General features: G+C 37.5%; 1 protein-coding gene across 1 annotated transcript in view; it reads right to left on the bottom strand.

Moving 5' to 3' along the window:
* Positions 1 to 19,280, bottom strand: part of LOC109271961 (calcium-binding mitochondrial carrier protein SCaMC-1) — a 61,131-nt gene that overhangs the window by 11,653 nt on the left and 30,198 nt on the right. Inside the window, exons 4-7 of the mRNA XM_019457691.2 lie at positions 16,736 to 16,847; positions 9,540 to 9,698; positions 7,058 to 7,210; positions 264 to 371 (exon numbers count right to left, since the gene is read on the bottom strand). Of these exons, the coding sequence (XP_019313236.1) occupies positions 264 to 371; positions 7,058 to 7,210; positions 9,540 to 9,698; positions 16,736 to 16,847 (532 nt within the window). The remainder of the gene's footprint in view (positions 1 to 263; positions 372 to 7,057; positions 7,211 to 9,539; positions 9,699 to 16,735; positions 16,848 to 19,280) is intronic.

Below are 19,280 nucleotides of genomic sequence, written 5' to 3'. Positions count from 1 at the left end.
CTCAGGTCATGATCTCACAGTCCCTGAGTTCTAGCCCCACGTCGGGCTCTGTGCTGACAACTCAGAGCCTGGAGCCTGCTTCAGATTCTGTGTCTCCTTCTCTCTCTCCCCATCCCCTACTCATGCTCTGTCTTTCTCTGTCTCAAAAATAAATAAAAACATTTAAAAAAATTTAAACTGTTAATTTGGGGGTAACTTGTTACCCAACAGTAGATAATCAAACAAATAGCACCCACACAGTCAGACTTCAGAGTGGTACTTACCTCCATAGGATAAATAATAGTCTGTGCAGTTGCCCCAGCCAAGGAACCAGAAATAAATCTGTCAAAGATTCCTATTTTTTGTCCTTCCACAGTAAGCAACTTCTTGTACTGTATAAATACATATTTAAATGTATATTAATACCTGCTATAGACTGAATCATGTCTCCCCTTCCCAACAAATTCTTATGTTGAAGCTGTAACCACCACTGTGATGATACATGGAGATGGGGCCTCTGGGAGATAAACTGGAGTTAGATGAGGTCATGAGGGTGGGGCTCTTTTAAGCGGCCGACTTCCACTCAGGTCATGATCTCGCGGTCCATGAGTTCTAGCCCCGAGTCGGGCTCTGTGCTGACAGCTCAGAGCCTGGAGCCTGCTTCAGATTCTGTGTCTCCCTCTCTCTGACCCTCCCCTGTTCATGCTCTGTCTCTCCCTGTCTCAAAAATAAATAAACGTTAAAAAAAAAATTAAAAAAAAAAAAAGAAAGTGTCCTTAAGAAAGATACCAGAGAGTTTTCTCTCTCTGCCTCTCTTTCTGTTTCTACACACACATGTATGAGAGAAAGGCCATGTAAGCACACATGGCAGCCATGTGCGAGCCAAGAAGAGAGCCCTTACCAGACCAAAACTGACCAAACTGGTCAGCACCCTGGTCTTGGATCCCGCAGTTCCAGGACTGTGAGAAATTAATTTCTGTTGTTTAAACAATCAGTATGGTATTTTGTTATGGCAACGCGAGCTGACTAGGTAAATATCAAAATACAAATTAGCTCCTAAATTGACAATATGATGATGCTTTTCCAAATACATACAGTGCGTTAATACCTCACAGAAAAAAGCAAGGCTCAAATGCTAATACATTCAGTTTACTGGACAGCGGTTTTCAAGTTAGATTTCCACAGAACACAGATGTTCCACAGACGGGACCCAGTTGTTCTTTTGCTAAAACACAATTCATAGCACTCATACAGGGTTGATGAAGTGTTTACAATTTTTAGATGTTTTTCTCATAGTTTTTCTTTTTTAAGATGAGTTTATTTTCACCAGTATAAATAAAATAAGTGACAAATATTAACAAAACAACTTAGAAAGATTTCTGTAGGTAGTACATATAATTACTCTACCACATCAACCCCAGAGCCCATCTGGCCCACTGGTACTAAAGCAACCAACACAGCCAATCTGGCCAAGGGTAAAATCTGACCCCGATGCATCCAAAATGTCCACAGACCAGGATGATAATATCACAGGCTCCAGATACAGGCAGACCTGGGGCTGGAACTCCAGAAACATGTGGCCCTGAGCAAGTTCATGAGCATGTTTCCTCATCTATGATAACAACCTATCTCACAAGGTTGCTAAAAGTATTAAATAATATAATACAGCAGAGTGTTGAGGACATGGCAAATGTTCGGCAAATGTGATCACTATTACTCTTTACTTTTTACAACTTGGAAAGAAAAGCTGTGCCCAAACAGACTGTGGTCATAAACCAGGCAAATCAGACTCCTTGTTTTAGAAAGGTAAGGAGAGTCTACAAAGGTAATTATTAACCACCGACCCTGGAGGGAGAAGTGGAATAAATCAACAGAGAGAAGCAGGAGACTAACTGAGCCCTCAAAGCCACACTAAAATCCTTTTGTCTGTCCTTTTCCATGTGTTACAACACCTATTTCAATTGTTTCTATCCTCCTCCAGCTTCCAATACCACTTCCTCCCTCATTCTCAGCGACTGTCCTTTCTTGGGAACTCAAGGAAGAACAGAGGCTACCAGGCAAGGGTATTCCTGCCCATTCTCTGCAAAATTATCCACATCCACATATATCTTCTTTCTTCCCAAAGTGACATAAGAAGAGTCCCCCGTACCATCAAAGCCAATCCTTCCCAGGGCATCTGGATAGCACCTATGTCTCCCCAGCCCTTCCACCCCCATCCCCACTTCCTGTGAACACCTGCTGCGTTTACCAGCCTCTCCCACCTATACTTTTAACTTCGTTCTTTGTGTTGACATGCTTGCTTCAGCAATGGGCACATTAAAATAAAACATATTAAAACCCCCCCTCTGTCCACCATCTTTCTATCACTCTCCCTCATATCTTCTCCTTCCTTTCACTCAAGTCCAACTTCCCAAAAAATGTGTCTACACTGTACAATTATTGTCACCCCCTGGTTTACAGTCGTTTCAGAATGGTTTCTCATCTCTTTACTTCACTGGAACATTTATGCCAAGTTCTCCTGTCTGTGTGTTGATAAATCCTAAAAGACCCTTTCCTTATTGTATTTACCAGCCTATAGCACTTGACCCTTCACAAAACCCTGTTAATCCTCTGACTTCTAGGCCATCACTCTCTGCATTTCCTCCTGTCCCTCTGGCTATTCCTTCTCAGTCTTTTCTGCAACGGGCTCCTTTTACTTCTCCCTGGCAGATTCCCAGAATTCTTCCATTCTATAAGCCTTCCTCAGCAATCCATTTCAATGGCTGCAACTCAAAAAAAACCTCTCCATCAGAGATCAAAAGTCCCACTGGACAGCAACCTGCTCGTGTTGCAGAGATGTCCCAAATTCAGCTTGTCCAAAATGGAACATGTCACTTTACCCGAAAACCTATTCCTCTTATTGTATTCTCTATGTACTTTAGTTGTTCAAATTAGGAACCAGAGTATCATCTCTGATTCCTCTTTCTTTCTCACTTCAATATCTAGTCAGTCAGCAAGTTGTGCTGATTCTATTTCCAAAATATTTTTCAGTTCATTTCCTTCTCCAATTTCTCCAGCCACCATCCTGCACTGGTGATCATCATTTCTTACCTGAATTATAGAAATATTTCCTTAAATATTAGTCTCCCTGCCTCCAGTCTGACCTCACTTGCCTCTAATACATCCTCCATTTTTTCCGGGTTGGTCTTTCTTAAATGTAGATATACTCATTTCACTTCTCTATATAAAATGTCCAATAGTCCCTCACCCTATTCAGGATATAATCAAAATTTCTGTTACATTTGGCTTCTGCCTACCTGTCCAGCCTGCTTTCATCATTATCTTCCTAGAAACACACTCCACTGCACTGGAGTCAAATGAACCACCTTCAATTTCCTAAGTGAATGATGCTCCCCTGTGCCTGCATTTCTGCTTCTGCTTGAAATACACATTTCCCCTTCACCCTAGTGGACTTGAGATGCAGGCAGGCTTGGGCTCAAATTCCAGCTCTGGGAGCTCTGTGCTTTCACTCATCAGTAAGGACTCACTGTCACTGGGCAGAATACTGGGAATATAAACCTGCAAACAGATATTGCCTAAGGAAGCTCACAGTCTCATTAAGGAGAGAGAGAAGCACTGAGATAATCAGAATTTAGTGTGATAATTCTAATAGAGGGAAACAAAGGAACTGTAACAGTGAAGAAGGTTTCCTGGAGGAAATAACTCCTGAGTAAAGTCCTGAAGGATGTTCACCCACTATATGACACTCATTTACAAACACTTATTGACCACTTCTCACAGGCCAGGCTCCAAGTGCTAGAGTCCATGGAGAAGAAGCCAAAACCCTGCCCTCATGGAGCTTTCATTCTAACTCAACTCCACTTTATGACAATGTCAATATACAACTTAAAAGTTTTCCTCCCAGATCTTAGATTGGGATACTTTCATAAAACATACGTTAACAGGCAGCTTCTGCTCTGAATTCAAAATGAATAAACAAGGGGCACCTGGGCGACTCAGTCAGTTAAGGGTCTGACTTTGGCTCTGGTCATGATCTCACTGTTCGTGAGTTTGAGCCCCGCATTGGCCTCTGTGCTCACAGCTTGGAGCTTGGAGCCTGCTTCAGATTCTGTGGCTCCCTCCCTCTCTGCCCCTCCCCCACTCACACGCTGTCTCTTTCTCTCTCATAAATAAACAAACTTCTTAAAAAAATTAAGAATAATGAATAAGCAAAAATTCTACATTTCTTTTAAGAGCTACTAAGGAAAGAGTACAGAATTCTTTTTGATCACTGAATAATACTCCACTGTATATATATACCACATCTTTTTTATCCATTCATCTGTCAATGAATATTTGGGCTCTTTCCATACTTCTATAAACATTGGGGTACATGCTGCTATAAACATTAGGGTACATGTACCCCTTCAAAACAGCACACCTAACTACATGGCAATGAGAAAGAATGAAATATGGCCCTTTGTAGCAACGTGGATGGAACTGGAGAGTGTGATGCTAAGTGAAATAAGCCATACAGAGAAAGACAGATACCATATGTTTTCACTCTTATGTGGAACCCATGGAGGAGGGGAAGGAAAAAAAAAAAAAAAAAAGAGGTTAGAGTGGGAGAAAGACAAAGCATAGGAGACTCTTAAAAACTGAGAACAAACTGAGGGTTGATGGGGGGTGGGAGGGAGGGGTCTCTCTCAATGGGGGAAAAAAACAAAACAAATTTGGGATGAGCACTGGGTGTTGTATGGAAACCAATTTGACAATAAATTTCATATACTGAAAAAAAAAAAAAAAAAAAAAACAGCACACCTATATCCCTTGGAGAGGTAACCTTGTAGTGCAATTGCTGGCTCATAGGGTGGTTCTATTTTTAGTTTTTTGAGGAACATCCATACTGTTTTCCAGAGTGGCTGCATCAGTTTGCATTCCTACCAGCAGTGGAAAAGGGTGTTTCTTTCTCTGCATCCTCACCAACATCTGTCATTACCTTAGTTGTTCATTGTAGCCATTCTGACAGGTGTGAGGGGGTATCTCATTGTGGTTTTGATTTGTATTTCACTCATCATCAGTGATGTTGAGCATCTTTTCATGTCTGTTAGCTATCTGGATGTCTTCTTTGGAAAAGTGTCTATTTGTGTCTTTTTCCCATTTCTTCCCTGGATTATTTTTTGGGTGTTGAATTTGAAAAGTTCTTTAGATTTTGGATACGAACCATTTATCTGATATGTCATTTGCAGGTATCTTCTCCAATTCTGTTAGTTGCCTTTTAGTTTTGCTGATTGTTTCCTTCACTGTGCAGAAACTTTTTATCTTGATGAGGTCCCAATAGTTCATTTGTGCTTTTGTTTCCCTTGTCTCTGGAGACATGTTGAGTAAGAAGTTGCTGCAGCTGAGGTCAAAGAGGTCGTTTTCTATTTTTTCTTCTAGGATTCTGATGGTTTACATTTAGGCCTTTCATCTATTTTGAATTTATTTTTGTGTATGGTATAAGAAAGTGGTCCAGGTTCATTTTTCTGCTCTATCCTCCAATGGAGTATTACTCGACAATCAAAAAGAATGAAATCTTGCCATTTGTGACAACGTGGATGGAACTAGGTATTATGCTAAGCGAAATTAGTCAGAGAAAGATAAATATCATATGACTTCACTCATATGTGGGATTTAAGATACAAAACAGATGAACATAAGGGAAGGGAAGGGAAGCAAAAATAATATAAAAACAGGGAGGGGGACAAAACATGAGAGACTCTTAAATACAGAGAAAAAACTGAGGGTTGCTGGAGGGGTTGTGGGTTGAGGGAGGGCTAAATGGGTAAGGGGCATTAAGGAGGACACTTGTTGGAAAGAGCACCGGGTGTTATACGAAGGGGATGAATCACTGGATTCTACTCTTGAAATCATTATTGCACTATATGCTAACTTGGATGTAAATTTAAAAATAAATAAATAAAATTTTTAAAAAAGAGAGAAACAGAAGAAAAAAGAATGAAATACTGCCATTTGCAACAAGGTAGATGGAAGTAGAATGTATTATGCTAAGCGAAATAAGTCAGTCAGAGAAAGATAAATACTTGATTTCACTCATATGTGGAATTTAAGAAACACAACAGATGAACATAGGGGAAGGGAAGGAAAAATAAGATAAAAACAGAGAGGGAGGCAAACCATAAGAGACTCTTAAATACAGAGAACAAACTGAGATTTTCTGGAGGGGAGGTGGGTAGAGGGATGGGCTAAATGGGTGATGGGCATTAAGGAGGGCACTTGTTGGGATGAGGACTAGGTGTTGCATGTAAGTGATGAATCGCTAAATGCTACTCCTGAAACCATTATTATACTATATGCTAACTAATTTGGATTTAAATAAAAATTTAAAAATATAAAGAAAGAAAAAAGGAAAGAAAAGAAAGAAAGAAAAGAAAAGAAAAAAGAAAAGAAAGAAAGTCTTTTGTCTTTTTTTTTTTTTTTTTTTTTAGGGGCACCTTGGTGGCTCAGCAAATTGAGCCTCTGACTCTTAATTTCAGCTCAGGTTACAATCCCAGGGTCGTGAGATCGAGCTTAGGATTCTCTCTCTCTCCCCCTCTGGCCCTCTCCCCAGTTCATGTGTTCTCTCTCTAAAATAAAACAAATAATAATAATAAACGTCTTTTTTAAAATAAATCATATGAAATTAAGAATCCTAGAGTTTAGGGACGCCTGGGTGGCTCAGTCAGTTAAGTGTCTGACTTCAGCTCAGATCATGATCTCACAGTTCATGGGTTCAAGCCCCACATCAGGCTCTGTGCTGACAGCTTGGAGCCTGGAGCCTGCTTGGGATTCTATGTCTCCCTCTCTGTCTCTGCCCCTCCCCTGCTCACGTTCTTTCTCTTAAAAATAAAATAAACATTAAAAAAAAATCCTAGAGTTTAGTCATAAGGAATTTGAGTTTATCTAGTCTAATCTCCTATAAGAGAAATTCTTCCTGGAGTAGATGTGGAAAATTATTATGCATTACAACAAGAACCCAAAAAGCACTGTATGTTCACTGCTATTGAATCAGTTTATTAACTCCTCTTTGTTAACAAATTCCACAGGTGATAACAATTACCTGTTCATATGACCAGAACTTAACAGCTGTCTCAGGAGCAATTTTAAGGACATTTGTACCATTTCCTCTCCAAAGGGAGCGGATACCTCCTTCCTTCACCATCTGTCGAAAGCCATCATATATGTTCATTTTGCCTGATTTTGAACCGTGAACCTAAAAATAAAAGCAGAGTGATACAAAATACTGGTGGCATGTTACTGTTACTATTTCTAAGGTAACCATACAAACCACCCTCTTTATTTCAACACTATTTATTACTGCAAGAAGATATGTTTAAAAATAGAATCTAGAAAAAATAAAAATAGAATATAGAATATAGAAAGCTCAGAAAATATATAATGATGGGAAGAATTATTACCACATTGTAGAGGCTGATTCCAAATCTAAAACTAAGAAAAATCAGTACCCTCAGTGTGGGAAAGCAGGCAGACAGGACATGATCAAAATTAAAATTATTACAGACAACAATAAGATAACATGAACCAAAGTATGTATTAGACTACAGAACTGCCCTTGGAATGTGAACAAGTTCAGTTTAAGAGACTTTTAACCATACACTGCAAGTAATATACTATCTCTCCGCCCCCCAGAAGCAATACCACCATGAAATATAAATGGGTCTGAAAACAATTTTGTATTTTGTATATCAGAGCCATAGACAATGGAATGCACACAGCCTCCCACCAAAACTTAAAATACCTTCTATGGCTTATCTCAAAGCCTCTCTAGGCAATAAATTCATGGCAACATGTACCACTTGCCTCACCCAGTGACTACTTGGTTTATACCACAGATGTGATCACTATTTAAATACACTAGACCTTATAACTGCCTCTGTATAAAAATGACAAAATCTAATAAGCCAAAAACAGTTATAGAAATCAGCTCTTCTTCTGATCATTTTGGTTATGGTATGAGTGGCTACTGAATGAGTGGCTACTGTAAAAAACAGAAAAACAATATGTGAAGGGCTGAAGAATAAAGGTCAGCCACGTGGGCAATATATGATCGATCCACAATAAAAACTCTGGACATCAAAGACTCAGGCGAACTTTCTTGGTTGGTTTGCAACACTGTGCATATTGTCATACATCAATGCTGGAACATAACACATGGCAACCCTACAGGGAGAAGAAAACAAAAACTCTGCATTTGGTGCTTTCCCAGACTTGTCCTTATATGCTTTTTTCCTTGGCTGATTTGAATCTGTATCTTTCCTTGTAATAAACCACATCCATGAGTATTAAAGCTTCTAGTATATTCTGTGAGCCTTCCTGAATTATTGAACCTGAAGGTAGTTTTGAAAAACCCCACCCACCTACCCCACAGAACTTGCAGGAAATAAAGTCCAGAGATATCCATTTTATTTTAAATGAACTTCACAATAAAATATGACAAAGGAAAAGATGAATGCTTATTCAAGCTCTCTCAAAGTCAATTTACTATCATTCCTAAAGAAAAACACAAACACCAATTCCTTCTTATTCTTCTTTAATGCACTATTTTTACCCCTAAATATATCTTGGGATTTAGGTACATTCTGAATGGATGCTGTTAAAAATATTGTCAGAAATGTTTTTATACCTAAATCTAATGACAAGTATAAAAAATGTTGACCACAGGTATGACAACACAACTTGTAAAAACTCATTTTTAAGCAACTACTATATTCCAGTAGGGTTTTCCAGTTTATCAGGCATTTGCACATACTTTAAATCATTTAATTCTTACAACTAGCCTTGTTAGATATTCTTAATCCCACTCCCAGATGAAGGAAAATGAGACCTCAGGGGTTCCATGCAGTGTGAGAACCACAGCTCTATAGCCAAAGATACTCCATTCCTTGTCTAATTTGCTATAAAGGAAAAATTATTTACTTCTCTGAGCCTCAGGTTCTCCAGAGATAATGTGAGGATATAATACCCACTTGCTATGAAGATTAAATGGGTTACCATAATGAGCACCAAATAAATATCAACTCCTTTCCTTTCTCCTTCTTTCCACTCTGATCAGCCAAAGCCACATTGCAGGTAAATAGCAAAGTCAGTCTATAAATCCAGGTCTTTTCTACTAACCTCATCTTTAGAATGATTTCAAAAATCACATCCCTGTTCCCAGATTCTAAAACTTGGAAACATTCCACTTTGAGAAAGTACACAAAACAGAAGGAAAATATAAATAATTTAAGGAGAATCCTACAATAATGGCCTAGAGATTTTTTTCTCATTAAACATTTGAAAAGTCATAGAATGCCAAAGACTAAAAGTTCATCACACAACAATTTAAGGTTTTACAGAACACTGAAATACTTACATGGACTGAATTCAGGATTAATAGCAACAAAATAGAGCTTTCATACTTTCTTTTTTAAGGTATGAAAGAATATTACTAAGAAATTTTAAAACTTCTTTTTCAAACCAGCACATTTCTCACTGTTTCAGAATATGTAGGAGAAACTTAGACACAAGATCATAAAGTTCACCTGCATCATGACTTTCAGACGGTCCAAAGGGGCAGTGCTTGTTCGAGAGACGGCACCAGCAATACCTCCTGCCAAAAGCTGCCTCCACCACTGTCCGGACTTCTTTTCTTCTTCAGTGAACTCATCCGGAATAGTTAAACTGTCTCCTATGTCAATACCCTGTTAAATGGAAAGATCCCCATGCCCCTTCAATTAAAAATAGATCACTCCAGAAGGTTTCTCTTGGAGAAGAATCATGTGTTAGTTTATAGTTAACATCAACTTCATTCCTTAGAAAGTATACTAAGCCAAAGTCCACAGAAGATGGTGGAGCATCATGGAGACCCTGAACTTGTCTCCTCCCTGAAACGCAGCTAGGTCAGCACCAAACCGTTTTGAACAATTAGGAAACTGATATGGGGACTAACGCAACAATCTATGTAACTTGAGCCACAAAACCCTGCAGGAACGGGGCATGAAGAGGTGAGCTGGGGTCAGAAAGGCTACAGAGGGTAGGGAGCCATTTTCGTGGAAAGAGGACAGAGAGAGAGAGACAGAAAGGGGAAGAGTGTGGTGCATCAGGATTGCACAAGAAAAGCACACCCCTTGAAAGTAGCTGGAGAGAAAGAGAAAGAGTGTAAACACTCACAGGGGACTGAACAAGAAATCTTTTCACCCAAACCATTGATGGGGAGAAAGGAGAGGGTTTCAATACCACTAGGATTCTATAAACAGTGGACCATAGAGTCTGAAGTTTCGTCTGAACTAGAGCTTAGAACCAGGATAATAAGAATACTAGCTGGGGTTGAAAAAAGCATAGAAGACACCAGAGAATCCCTTTCTGTGGAGAAAAAAATAAAATCTAGTCAGGAGGAAATTAAAAATGTTATAATCAAGATACAATCTCGAATGGATGCCATGACAGCAAAGATGGACGAAGCAGAACAGTGAATAAGAGATATAGAAGATAAAATTATGGAGATTAATGAAGCAGAAAAAAAAGAGGAAAACAAAGGCAAAAGATCATGATACAAGACTTAGAGAATTCAGTGACTTATTAAAAAGGAATAACATCCGAATCATAGGAGTCCCAGAAGATGAAGACAGAGAAAAGGCGCAGAAGGTTTATGTGAGCAAATTATAGTGGAAAACTTTCCTAATTGGGGAAGGACACAGACATCAAAATCCAAGAAGCACAGAGAACTCTCATTAGATTCAACAAGAACTGACCATCACCAAGGCATATCATAGTCAAATTCACAAAATCCACAGACAAGGAAAGAATTATGAAAGCAGCAAGGGGTAAAAAGAGTCCTTAACCTACAAGAGAAGACAGATCAGGTTCACAGCAGACCTAACCACAGAAACTTGACAGGCCAGAAAGGAGTGGCAGGATATATTCGACATGCTGACTCAGAAAAATATGCAGCCAAAAATTCTTTATCCAGCAAGGTTGTCATTCAAAATTAGAAGGAGAGACAAAGAGTTTCCCAGACAAACAAAAACTAAAAGAGTTCATGACCATTAAACCAGCCCTGCAAGAAATTTTAAGTCAAACTCTTTGAGTGGAGAAAAGACAAAACAAAACAAAACAAACAAACAAAAAACAGAAGCAACAAAGACCAAAAGGACCAAAGAACATCAGCAGAAACACCAACTCTACAGGCAACACAATGGCACTAAGTTCATATCTTTCAGTACTCACTCTAAATGTCAATGGACTAAATGCTCCATTAGTCCAGTGGACTAAATGCTCCAAAGACATAGGGTATCATAATGGACAAGAAAACAAGAACCATCTATAAGTGCTTACAAGAGACTCATTTTAGACCTAAAGACACCTGCAGACTGAAAGTGAGGGGATGGAGAGCCATCTATAATGCCAATGGTTATCAAAAGAAAGCTGGAGAAGCCATACTTATATCAGACAAACTGGATTTTAAAAATAAAGACTGTAACAAGAGATGAAGAAGGGCATTATATCGTAATTAAAGTGTCTATCCAACAAGAAGATCTAATAATTATAAATATTTATGCCACCAACATGGAAGAACCTAAATATATAAATCAATTAATCACACATAAAGAAACTCATTGCTAATAATACCATAATAGTAGGGGACTTCAACACCCCCACTTACAGCAATGGACAGATCATGTAAGCAGAAAAGCAACAAGAAAACAATGGCTATGAATGACACACTGGACTGGATGCACTTAACAGATATATTCAGAGCATCTCATCCTAAAGCAGCAGAATACACATTCTTCTTGAGTGCACATGGAACATTCCCCAGAATAGATCATATACCAGGTCACAAATCAGCCCTCAACAAATTCAAAAAGATCGAGATCATACCATCCATATTTTCAGACCACTGAAATTCAAAATCACTATGAAATTCAAAATCAACCACAAGGAAAGATTTGGAAAAACCATGAATACTTGGAGATTAAAGAACATCTTATTAAAGAATGAATGGGTTAACCAAGTAATTAAAGAGGAAATTTAAAAATACATGGAAGTCAATGAAAATGAAAACAGGACAGTCCAAATCTTCTGGGATACAGCAAAGGCGGTCATGAGAGGGAAGTATACAGCAATCCAGGCCTTCCTAAAGAAGGAAGAAAGGTCTCAAATATACAACCTAACCTTATACCTCAAAGAACTGGAAAAAGAACAGTAAATAAAGCCCAAAACCAACAGAAGAAGGGAAATAATAGATTCGAGCAGAAATCAATGATTTTGAGGGAAAAAAAAAAAAGAGTAGAACAGATCAATGAAACCATGAGCTGATTCTTTGAGTTAACAAAATAGATAAAATCCTATCTAGACTGATCAAAAAGGAAAAGGAAAGGACCCAAATAATAAAATCACAAATGAAAGAGGAGAGATCACAACCAACACTGCAGAAGTATGAACAATAATAAGAGAATATTATCAGCAATTATATGCCAACAAATCGGGCAATCTAGAAGAAATAGACAAATTCCTAGAAACATATAAACTACAAAAAACTGAAATAGGAAGAAATAGAAAAATTTAAGAGAGCCATAACCAGTGAGGAAATTAAATCAGTAATCAAAAATCTCCCAACAAACAAGAGTCCAGGGCCGGATGGCTTTCCAGCGGAATTTTACCAAACATTTAAAGAAGAGTTAACACCTATTCTTTTGAAGCTGTTCCAGAAAAAAAGAAATGGAAGGAAAGCTTCCAAACGCATTCTATGCGGCCAGCACTACCTTGACTCCAAAACCAGACAAAGACCCCGCTTAAAAGGAGAACTACAAACCAATTTCCCTGATGAACATGGATGCAAAAATCCTCAACAAGATACTACTAGCCAAACAGATCCAACAATACATTAAAAGAATTATTCACCACGATCAAGTGGGATTTATTCCTGGGCTGCAGGGCTGGTTCAATATCTGCAAATCACATTAATAAAAGAAAGGACAAGAACCACATGATCCTCTCAATAGATGCTGAAAAAGCATTTGACAAAATACAGCATCCTTTCTTGGTAAAAAACAAACAAACAAACAAACAAACAAACAAAAAACTCAAAAAAGTAGGGATAGAAGGAACATACCTCAAGATCATAAAAGCCATATATGAAAGACCCACTGCTAATGTCATCCTCAATGGGGAAAAACCGAGAGCTTTCCCCTTAAGGCCAGGAACACGACAAGGATGTTCACTCTCACCACTGTTATTCAACATAGTGTTGAAAGTCCTAGCCTTAGCAATCAGACAACACAAAGAAGTAAAAGGCGTCTAAATTGGCAAGGAGGAAGTCAAACTTTCACTCTTCGCAGATGACATGATACTCTATGTGGAAAACCCAAAAGACTCCACCAAAAAATTTGCTAGAACTGATACATGAATTCACCAAAGTCTCAGGGTACAAAATCAAAGTACAGAAATTGTGTGCATTTCTATACACCAATAATGAAGCACAGAAAGAGAAATCAAGGAATTGATCCCTTTTACAATTGCACCAAAACCATAAAATACCTAGGAATAAACCTAGCCAAAGAGGTGAAATATATATACACTGAAAACTATACAAAGCTTATGAAAGAAACTGAAGAAGAAACAAAAAAATGGAAAATTTTCCATGCTCCTGGATTGGAAGAACAAATATTGTTAAAATGTTGACACTACCCAAAGCAATCTACATATTCAAATCAAAATAACACCAGCATTCTTCACAGAGCTAGAACAAACAATCCTAAAATGTGTATGGAACCAGAAAAGACCCCGAATAGCCAAAGTTATGTTGAAAAAGAAACGCAAACCTGAAGGCATCAAAATGCCAGACTTCAAGATGTATTACAAAGCTGTAATCATCAAGACAGTAAGGTACTGGCACAAAAACAGAAACACAAATCAATGGAACAGAACAGAGAACCCAGAAATAGACCCACAAATGTATGGCCAACTAATCTTTGACAAAGCAGGAAAGAATATCCAATGGAATAAAGACAGTCTCTTTAGCAAATGGTGTTGGGAAAACTGGACAGCAACATGCAGAAGAATGAACCTGGACCACTTTCTTACACCATACACAAAAATAAACTCAAAATGGATGAAAGACCTAAACGTTAAGACAGGAAGCCATCAAAATCCTAGAAGAAAAAGCAGGCAAAAACTTCTTTGACCTCAGATGCAGCAACTTCTTATTCAACATGTCTCTGAAGGCATAGGAAACAAAAGCAAAAATGAACTATTGGCACCTTGTCAAAATAAAAAGTTTCTGCACAGTGAAAGAAACAATCAGCAAAACTAAAAACAACCAACAGAATAGGAGAAGATATTTGCAAATGACATATAAGATAAAAGATTGGTATCCAAAATCTATAAAGAACTTATCAAACTCAACACCCAAAAAACAAATAATCCAGTGAAGAAATGGGCAAAAGACACGAATAGACACTTTTCCAAAGAAGACATCCAGATGACTAACAGACACATGAAAAGATGCTCAACATCAATCATCATTAGGGAAATACAAGTCAAAACCACAATGAGATACCTGATACCGGTCAGAATGGCTAAAATTAATAACTCAGGCAATGACAGATGTTGGCGAGGATGGGGAGAAAGAGGATCTCTTTTGCACTGCTGGTGAGAATACAAACTGGTACAGCCACTCTGCAAAACAGTAAGGAGCTTTATCAAAAAATTAAAAATAGAACTACCCTATGACCCAGCAATTGCACTACTAGGTATTCATCCAAAAGATACAGGAGTGCTGATTTGAAGGGGCACGTGTGTCCCAATGTTTATAGCAGCACTATCGACAATAGCCAAAGTATGGAAAGAACCCAAATGTCCATCGACTGATGAATGGATAAAGAAGATGTGGTATATATCTACAATGGAATATTACTCAGTGATCAAAAAGAATGAAATGTTGCCATTTTCAACAATGTGGATGGAACCAGAGGGTATTATGCTAAGCGAAATTAGTCAGTCAGAGTAAGACAAATATATTATTTCACGCATATGTGGAATTTAAGAAACAAAACAGATGAACATAGGGGAAGGGAAGCAAAAATTAGATAAAAACAGAGCAGGAGACAAACCATAAGAGACTCTTAAATACAGAAAACAAACTGAGGGTTGCTTGCAGGATGTTGGGTGGTGGATGGGCTAAATGAGTGATGGGCATTAAGGAGGGCACTTGTCAGGATGGGCACTGAGTGTTACATGTCAGGGACGAATCACTAAATTCTATTCCTGAAATTATTATTATACTATATGTTAACTAACTTTAGGATTTAACTTAAAAAAGAAAAACAAATGCAAAAGCTGCAAAAATTTTCAAGTAAATATTTTAGTACAGTAGATTACTAGAAGAGAATAAAAATATTTAGAACTTTTTTATTCAAAAAAAAGTACACTGAACTAATTTGAGCATATAGATAATTATAAATAGACTATCCACACTAAATGAAGTACACTATCACTTCACAGGAAATGAAAGTTAACAGTAATTACAAATTTACAAAACCAAAAACTACAGCTTTCTTTCTGAATGGATTCAGAACAACTTTTCTCTTCTTGGTCTAAGTTAGAATGAAAGATCAGCCTTTTGTCAAGTGTTGTGAATCCTTTTTAGCTACAGAAAGAAATTAGTTTGTCAATTCTTCAAAGGTATTCCCTTTATCTCAAAATTATAGCCACATTATTCTTTATACCATGATATATGCTATAGACCTGTAAATAAAAATTAAAGCTATATATGTGAACACCTCGAAACTCATCTGCTATACAGACTGTCTATAAATATTTTTATAGACTTGTCATTTAAAACATGCAACAAATTCTTTATAAAATTTAGCTAACAAGGAAATACTGTTTAAAAATAATCCTTCATCCTACTCACATCACCATAGATTAAAAATATAGCTTGAGATAAATTGAGTTCTTTTTTTTTTAATTTTTTTAACATTTATTTATTTTCAAGACAGAGAGAGACAGAGCATGAACAGGGGAGGGGCAGAGAGAGAGGGAGACACAGAATCTGAAACAGGCTCCAGGCTCTGAGCTGTCAGAACAGAGCCCGACGCGGGGCTCAAACTCACGGACCGCGAGATCATGACCTGAGCCGAAGTCGGACGCTTAACCGACCGAGCCACCCAGGCGCCCCGAGATAAATTGAGTTCTATAATGATAGTATTTCTACAACTTTATCAGCTAAGTGCTTCTGGTGTAAAAGATTTTATAGGTAAGAGTGTAGGGATAAGAGGCTACACTATAGTAGTAACCCTCTCTTTCTTAATTTTACTATCAATAAAATGAATACATGACTGTAGCCTCACCTGTTATCAACTATCTCCAAAGATACAGTAAGAGTCTGATTATGTAAATATAACTTCACATAAGTAGAAAATTTATCTAGGCAACTGAACTACTAATATATTTTCTATACTCATAGAAATGAGGCATTAATCATCAATCATTTTATAATGTTCTATTTAAGTTTAGGCATTGCTACCAGCAGCAATGTGAACCCTAGACTTTATTTATTATGTATAAAATTTACTGAAATTCACGAATAAGCATAGCAGACAAACCCATTAGAAAAATTAAAATTCCCTCAGAGAGTTCCCATTGTTTTAGGGAACAGATTTAACAATAACGTGAACTTCAGGGATGCCTGGGTGGCTTACAAGGAAGTATAATGTAATGCACATAGCATACTTACAGTAGAATGTTTCCAGAAACGGATAATTTCCTCAATGTCTGTAACAGGATTAAATAAGAAATAGTCCCTCCATTCATTCCAGTCTACTGTCATTGTCCCATCAGTATCAATACTGAAAATAAAAAGAAGCAAATTAAAAAACAAAATAAAATTTATAAGTAAAACATTATTGGCCACTTTGCAGAATGATAGTTTCTTTTCAAACTCAGTATTCTTATTAAAAAATTCCAGTTCACAATAATAGATTGTTGGAAATGGCAGCAAGTTTTTGATGTTCTGTTAGATAGTTTTAATTATTTAGATAAAGAAGGGTCCCAAAGTTAGAGAGCTTTCACTGAAGACTACTTTTGGCACTGTGTCAAACTCCAATCAGTGAGCTATCAAACACTAAAGCTTGAAGATTAAATATTGGGAGGGAAATGAATAGATTTATTCATAAGGATCTATCTTTTTTTCTTGCACTGGCTCAGGAAGATATTTCTTTTTTTGTTTAAAGTGTTTATTTTTGAGAGAGAGAGAGACAGAGAGGGAGGGAGGGAGGGAGGGAGGGAGAACAAGTAGAGGAGGGGCAAAGAGGGAGACAGAGGGTCCAAAATGGGCTCTGCATGGACAGCAGAGAGCCCAATGCAGGACTTGAATTTGCGAACTGTGCGATCATGACCTGAGCTAAAGCCCAAAGCTTAACTAACTGAGCCACCCAGGTGCCCCAGAAAGATATTTCTTAACGCTCTGTTAAAATATTTGGATGTGATTTGGGAATATACGCAAAATATTCTATCAATTTCCTTCTCTAACTTCCTCAAAGCTAAGAAAATTAGCAGTATTTATAAAAAAAAAAATCTAACTTGCTGATTGGGGCTTTTGAATCTTAAGAAATCTGGGTACCTCATCTTCAACATGTAACATTAATATACTGTAGTCTTAGATATTTGTCATTAACTTTTTGCTTGTTTTACAAGTGTCTTCATAGTGTGTCATTTAACCAGCTTTTTCCTAAGATCTACTCTGTTGCCTGCCAGGATTTTGATTGTTTTGTTCACTATCTATACTCAAGACCTAAAGTGGCTGGCACAAAGAAGGTGCTCATTTATTTGTTGAATTAATGAATGTCTCTGAAGAAAAGTTTGAGTGTCTCCTCCAAACTTTATATTTATTCTATAATTTGTGTGAAAATGATACATAAAGATGGCAGTCAAATAAAAAGTAATTTTCAGGCACTTATTATCATGTTTTCTAGTGCCAATTTCTAATTTTGACCTCCATGTGTGAAATTACACTTAAACTTCCATTTGTCTCAGCACATGGGTATTAACATTCCACATGTGCATGAGAGTCCTAGTTACTACTTATGTTTATAACATTGTTGTGGGCTGCAATACTTATAGCCACTATTTTCCATTTTAATGCAATTGTTTATCATCTGACCCTACCCCTCCACCTCCCACACATGACTTCATAAGTATCTTCCACAAGGCAAAGATTTTTTTGATTTTGTTCACTGATATGACCCAAGTGTCTAGAACAGCCTAGCAGAGAGAATATTTATTGAATGAATACATGAATTCCAAATTCTGGAGCTTAAAGCAACAGAACACTGATAAACTTAAATAAAATAGTCTCATTGTGGTTTAAATCACATTTCTCTTCAAATCACTAATGATGTCAACCATCCCTTACCGTATTCATTTGCTATTCAGGTTTCCTTTTACTTGAAATGCCTGTTTGTGTTTTGCCCATTTTCCTACTACATTAAGTGTCTTTTTCTTTTATATGTACAGTTCTCTATATAGTTGATTCTTATACTTCAAGTTATAAATTAGCAGATACCTTCTCTTTGTCTATTCACTTTGTTTATGGTATCTGTGAAAAGATGCTCTTAATTTTAATATAGCTGAATTTATCAATCTTTTTATTTGCACTACTGCCTTTTGTGTCTTTTTTTTTTAATAAATCCTTCCTTACATGAGATAAAGACATTTCCTTTTCTTCCTCTATAAGTACTCCCAGTTAACTTTGACATTTAGGTTGATTTTTGTGTCTGGCGTCAGGTAGGCATCCAGTTTCACATGTGTCTGCACGGACAACCAGATGCATTAGCCCCACATACCACATAGTCTCTCCTTTCCCTTTTCCTGTCTTCTGTCTGACAAATCCTAAATATGGATGGGTCTGATTCTTGGATATTATGTTCCACTAATCACCTTGGCTATCTGTGTACCACCACCACTGTCTTAACTATAGCTGAATAATAATCAGTATCTGGCAGAGCAGGTCCCTGCTTCTCACAGCTCTTCAGGAATGTGTTGGTTATTCCTGGGCCTTTGCTCTTTGGTATAAATTTGATGCTCAGCTTGACAAGTTTCTTGACAAGTTTCAATGGCACTGAATCATTATCAATTTGAAAAAAAGGTACAGCTTTTCTGTATCAAGTATTCTAAGAAAAGCCCACAGTTAATATCATCCTAAATGGGGAAAAACTGAGAGCTCTCCCCCTGAGATCAGGAACAGGACACGGATGTCCACTCTCACCACTGTTATTTAACAT

This window comes from Panthera pardus, unplaced genomic scaffold (genome assembly GCF_024362965.1).
Source record: "Panthera pardus isolate Hobbes unplaced genomic scaffold, ASM2436296v1 HiC_scaffold_11, whole genome shotgun sequence".
Taxonomy (NCBI): domain Eukaryota; kingdom Metazoa; phylum Chordata; class Mammalia; order Carnivora; family Felidae; genus Panthera; species Panthera pardus.
Note: the sequence above shows the minus strand (reverse complement) of the source record. Positions and strands in the feature narration are given on the sequence as shown.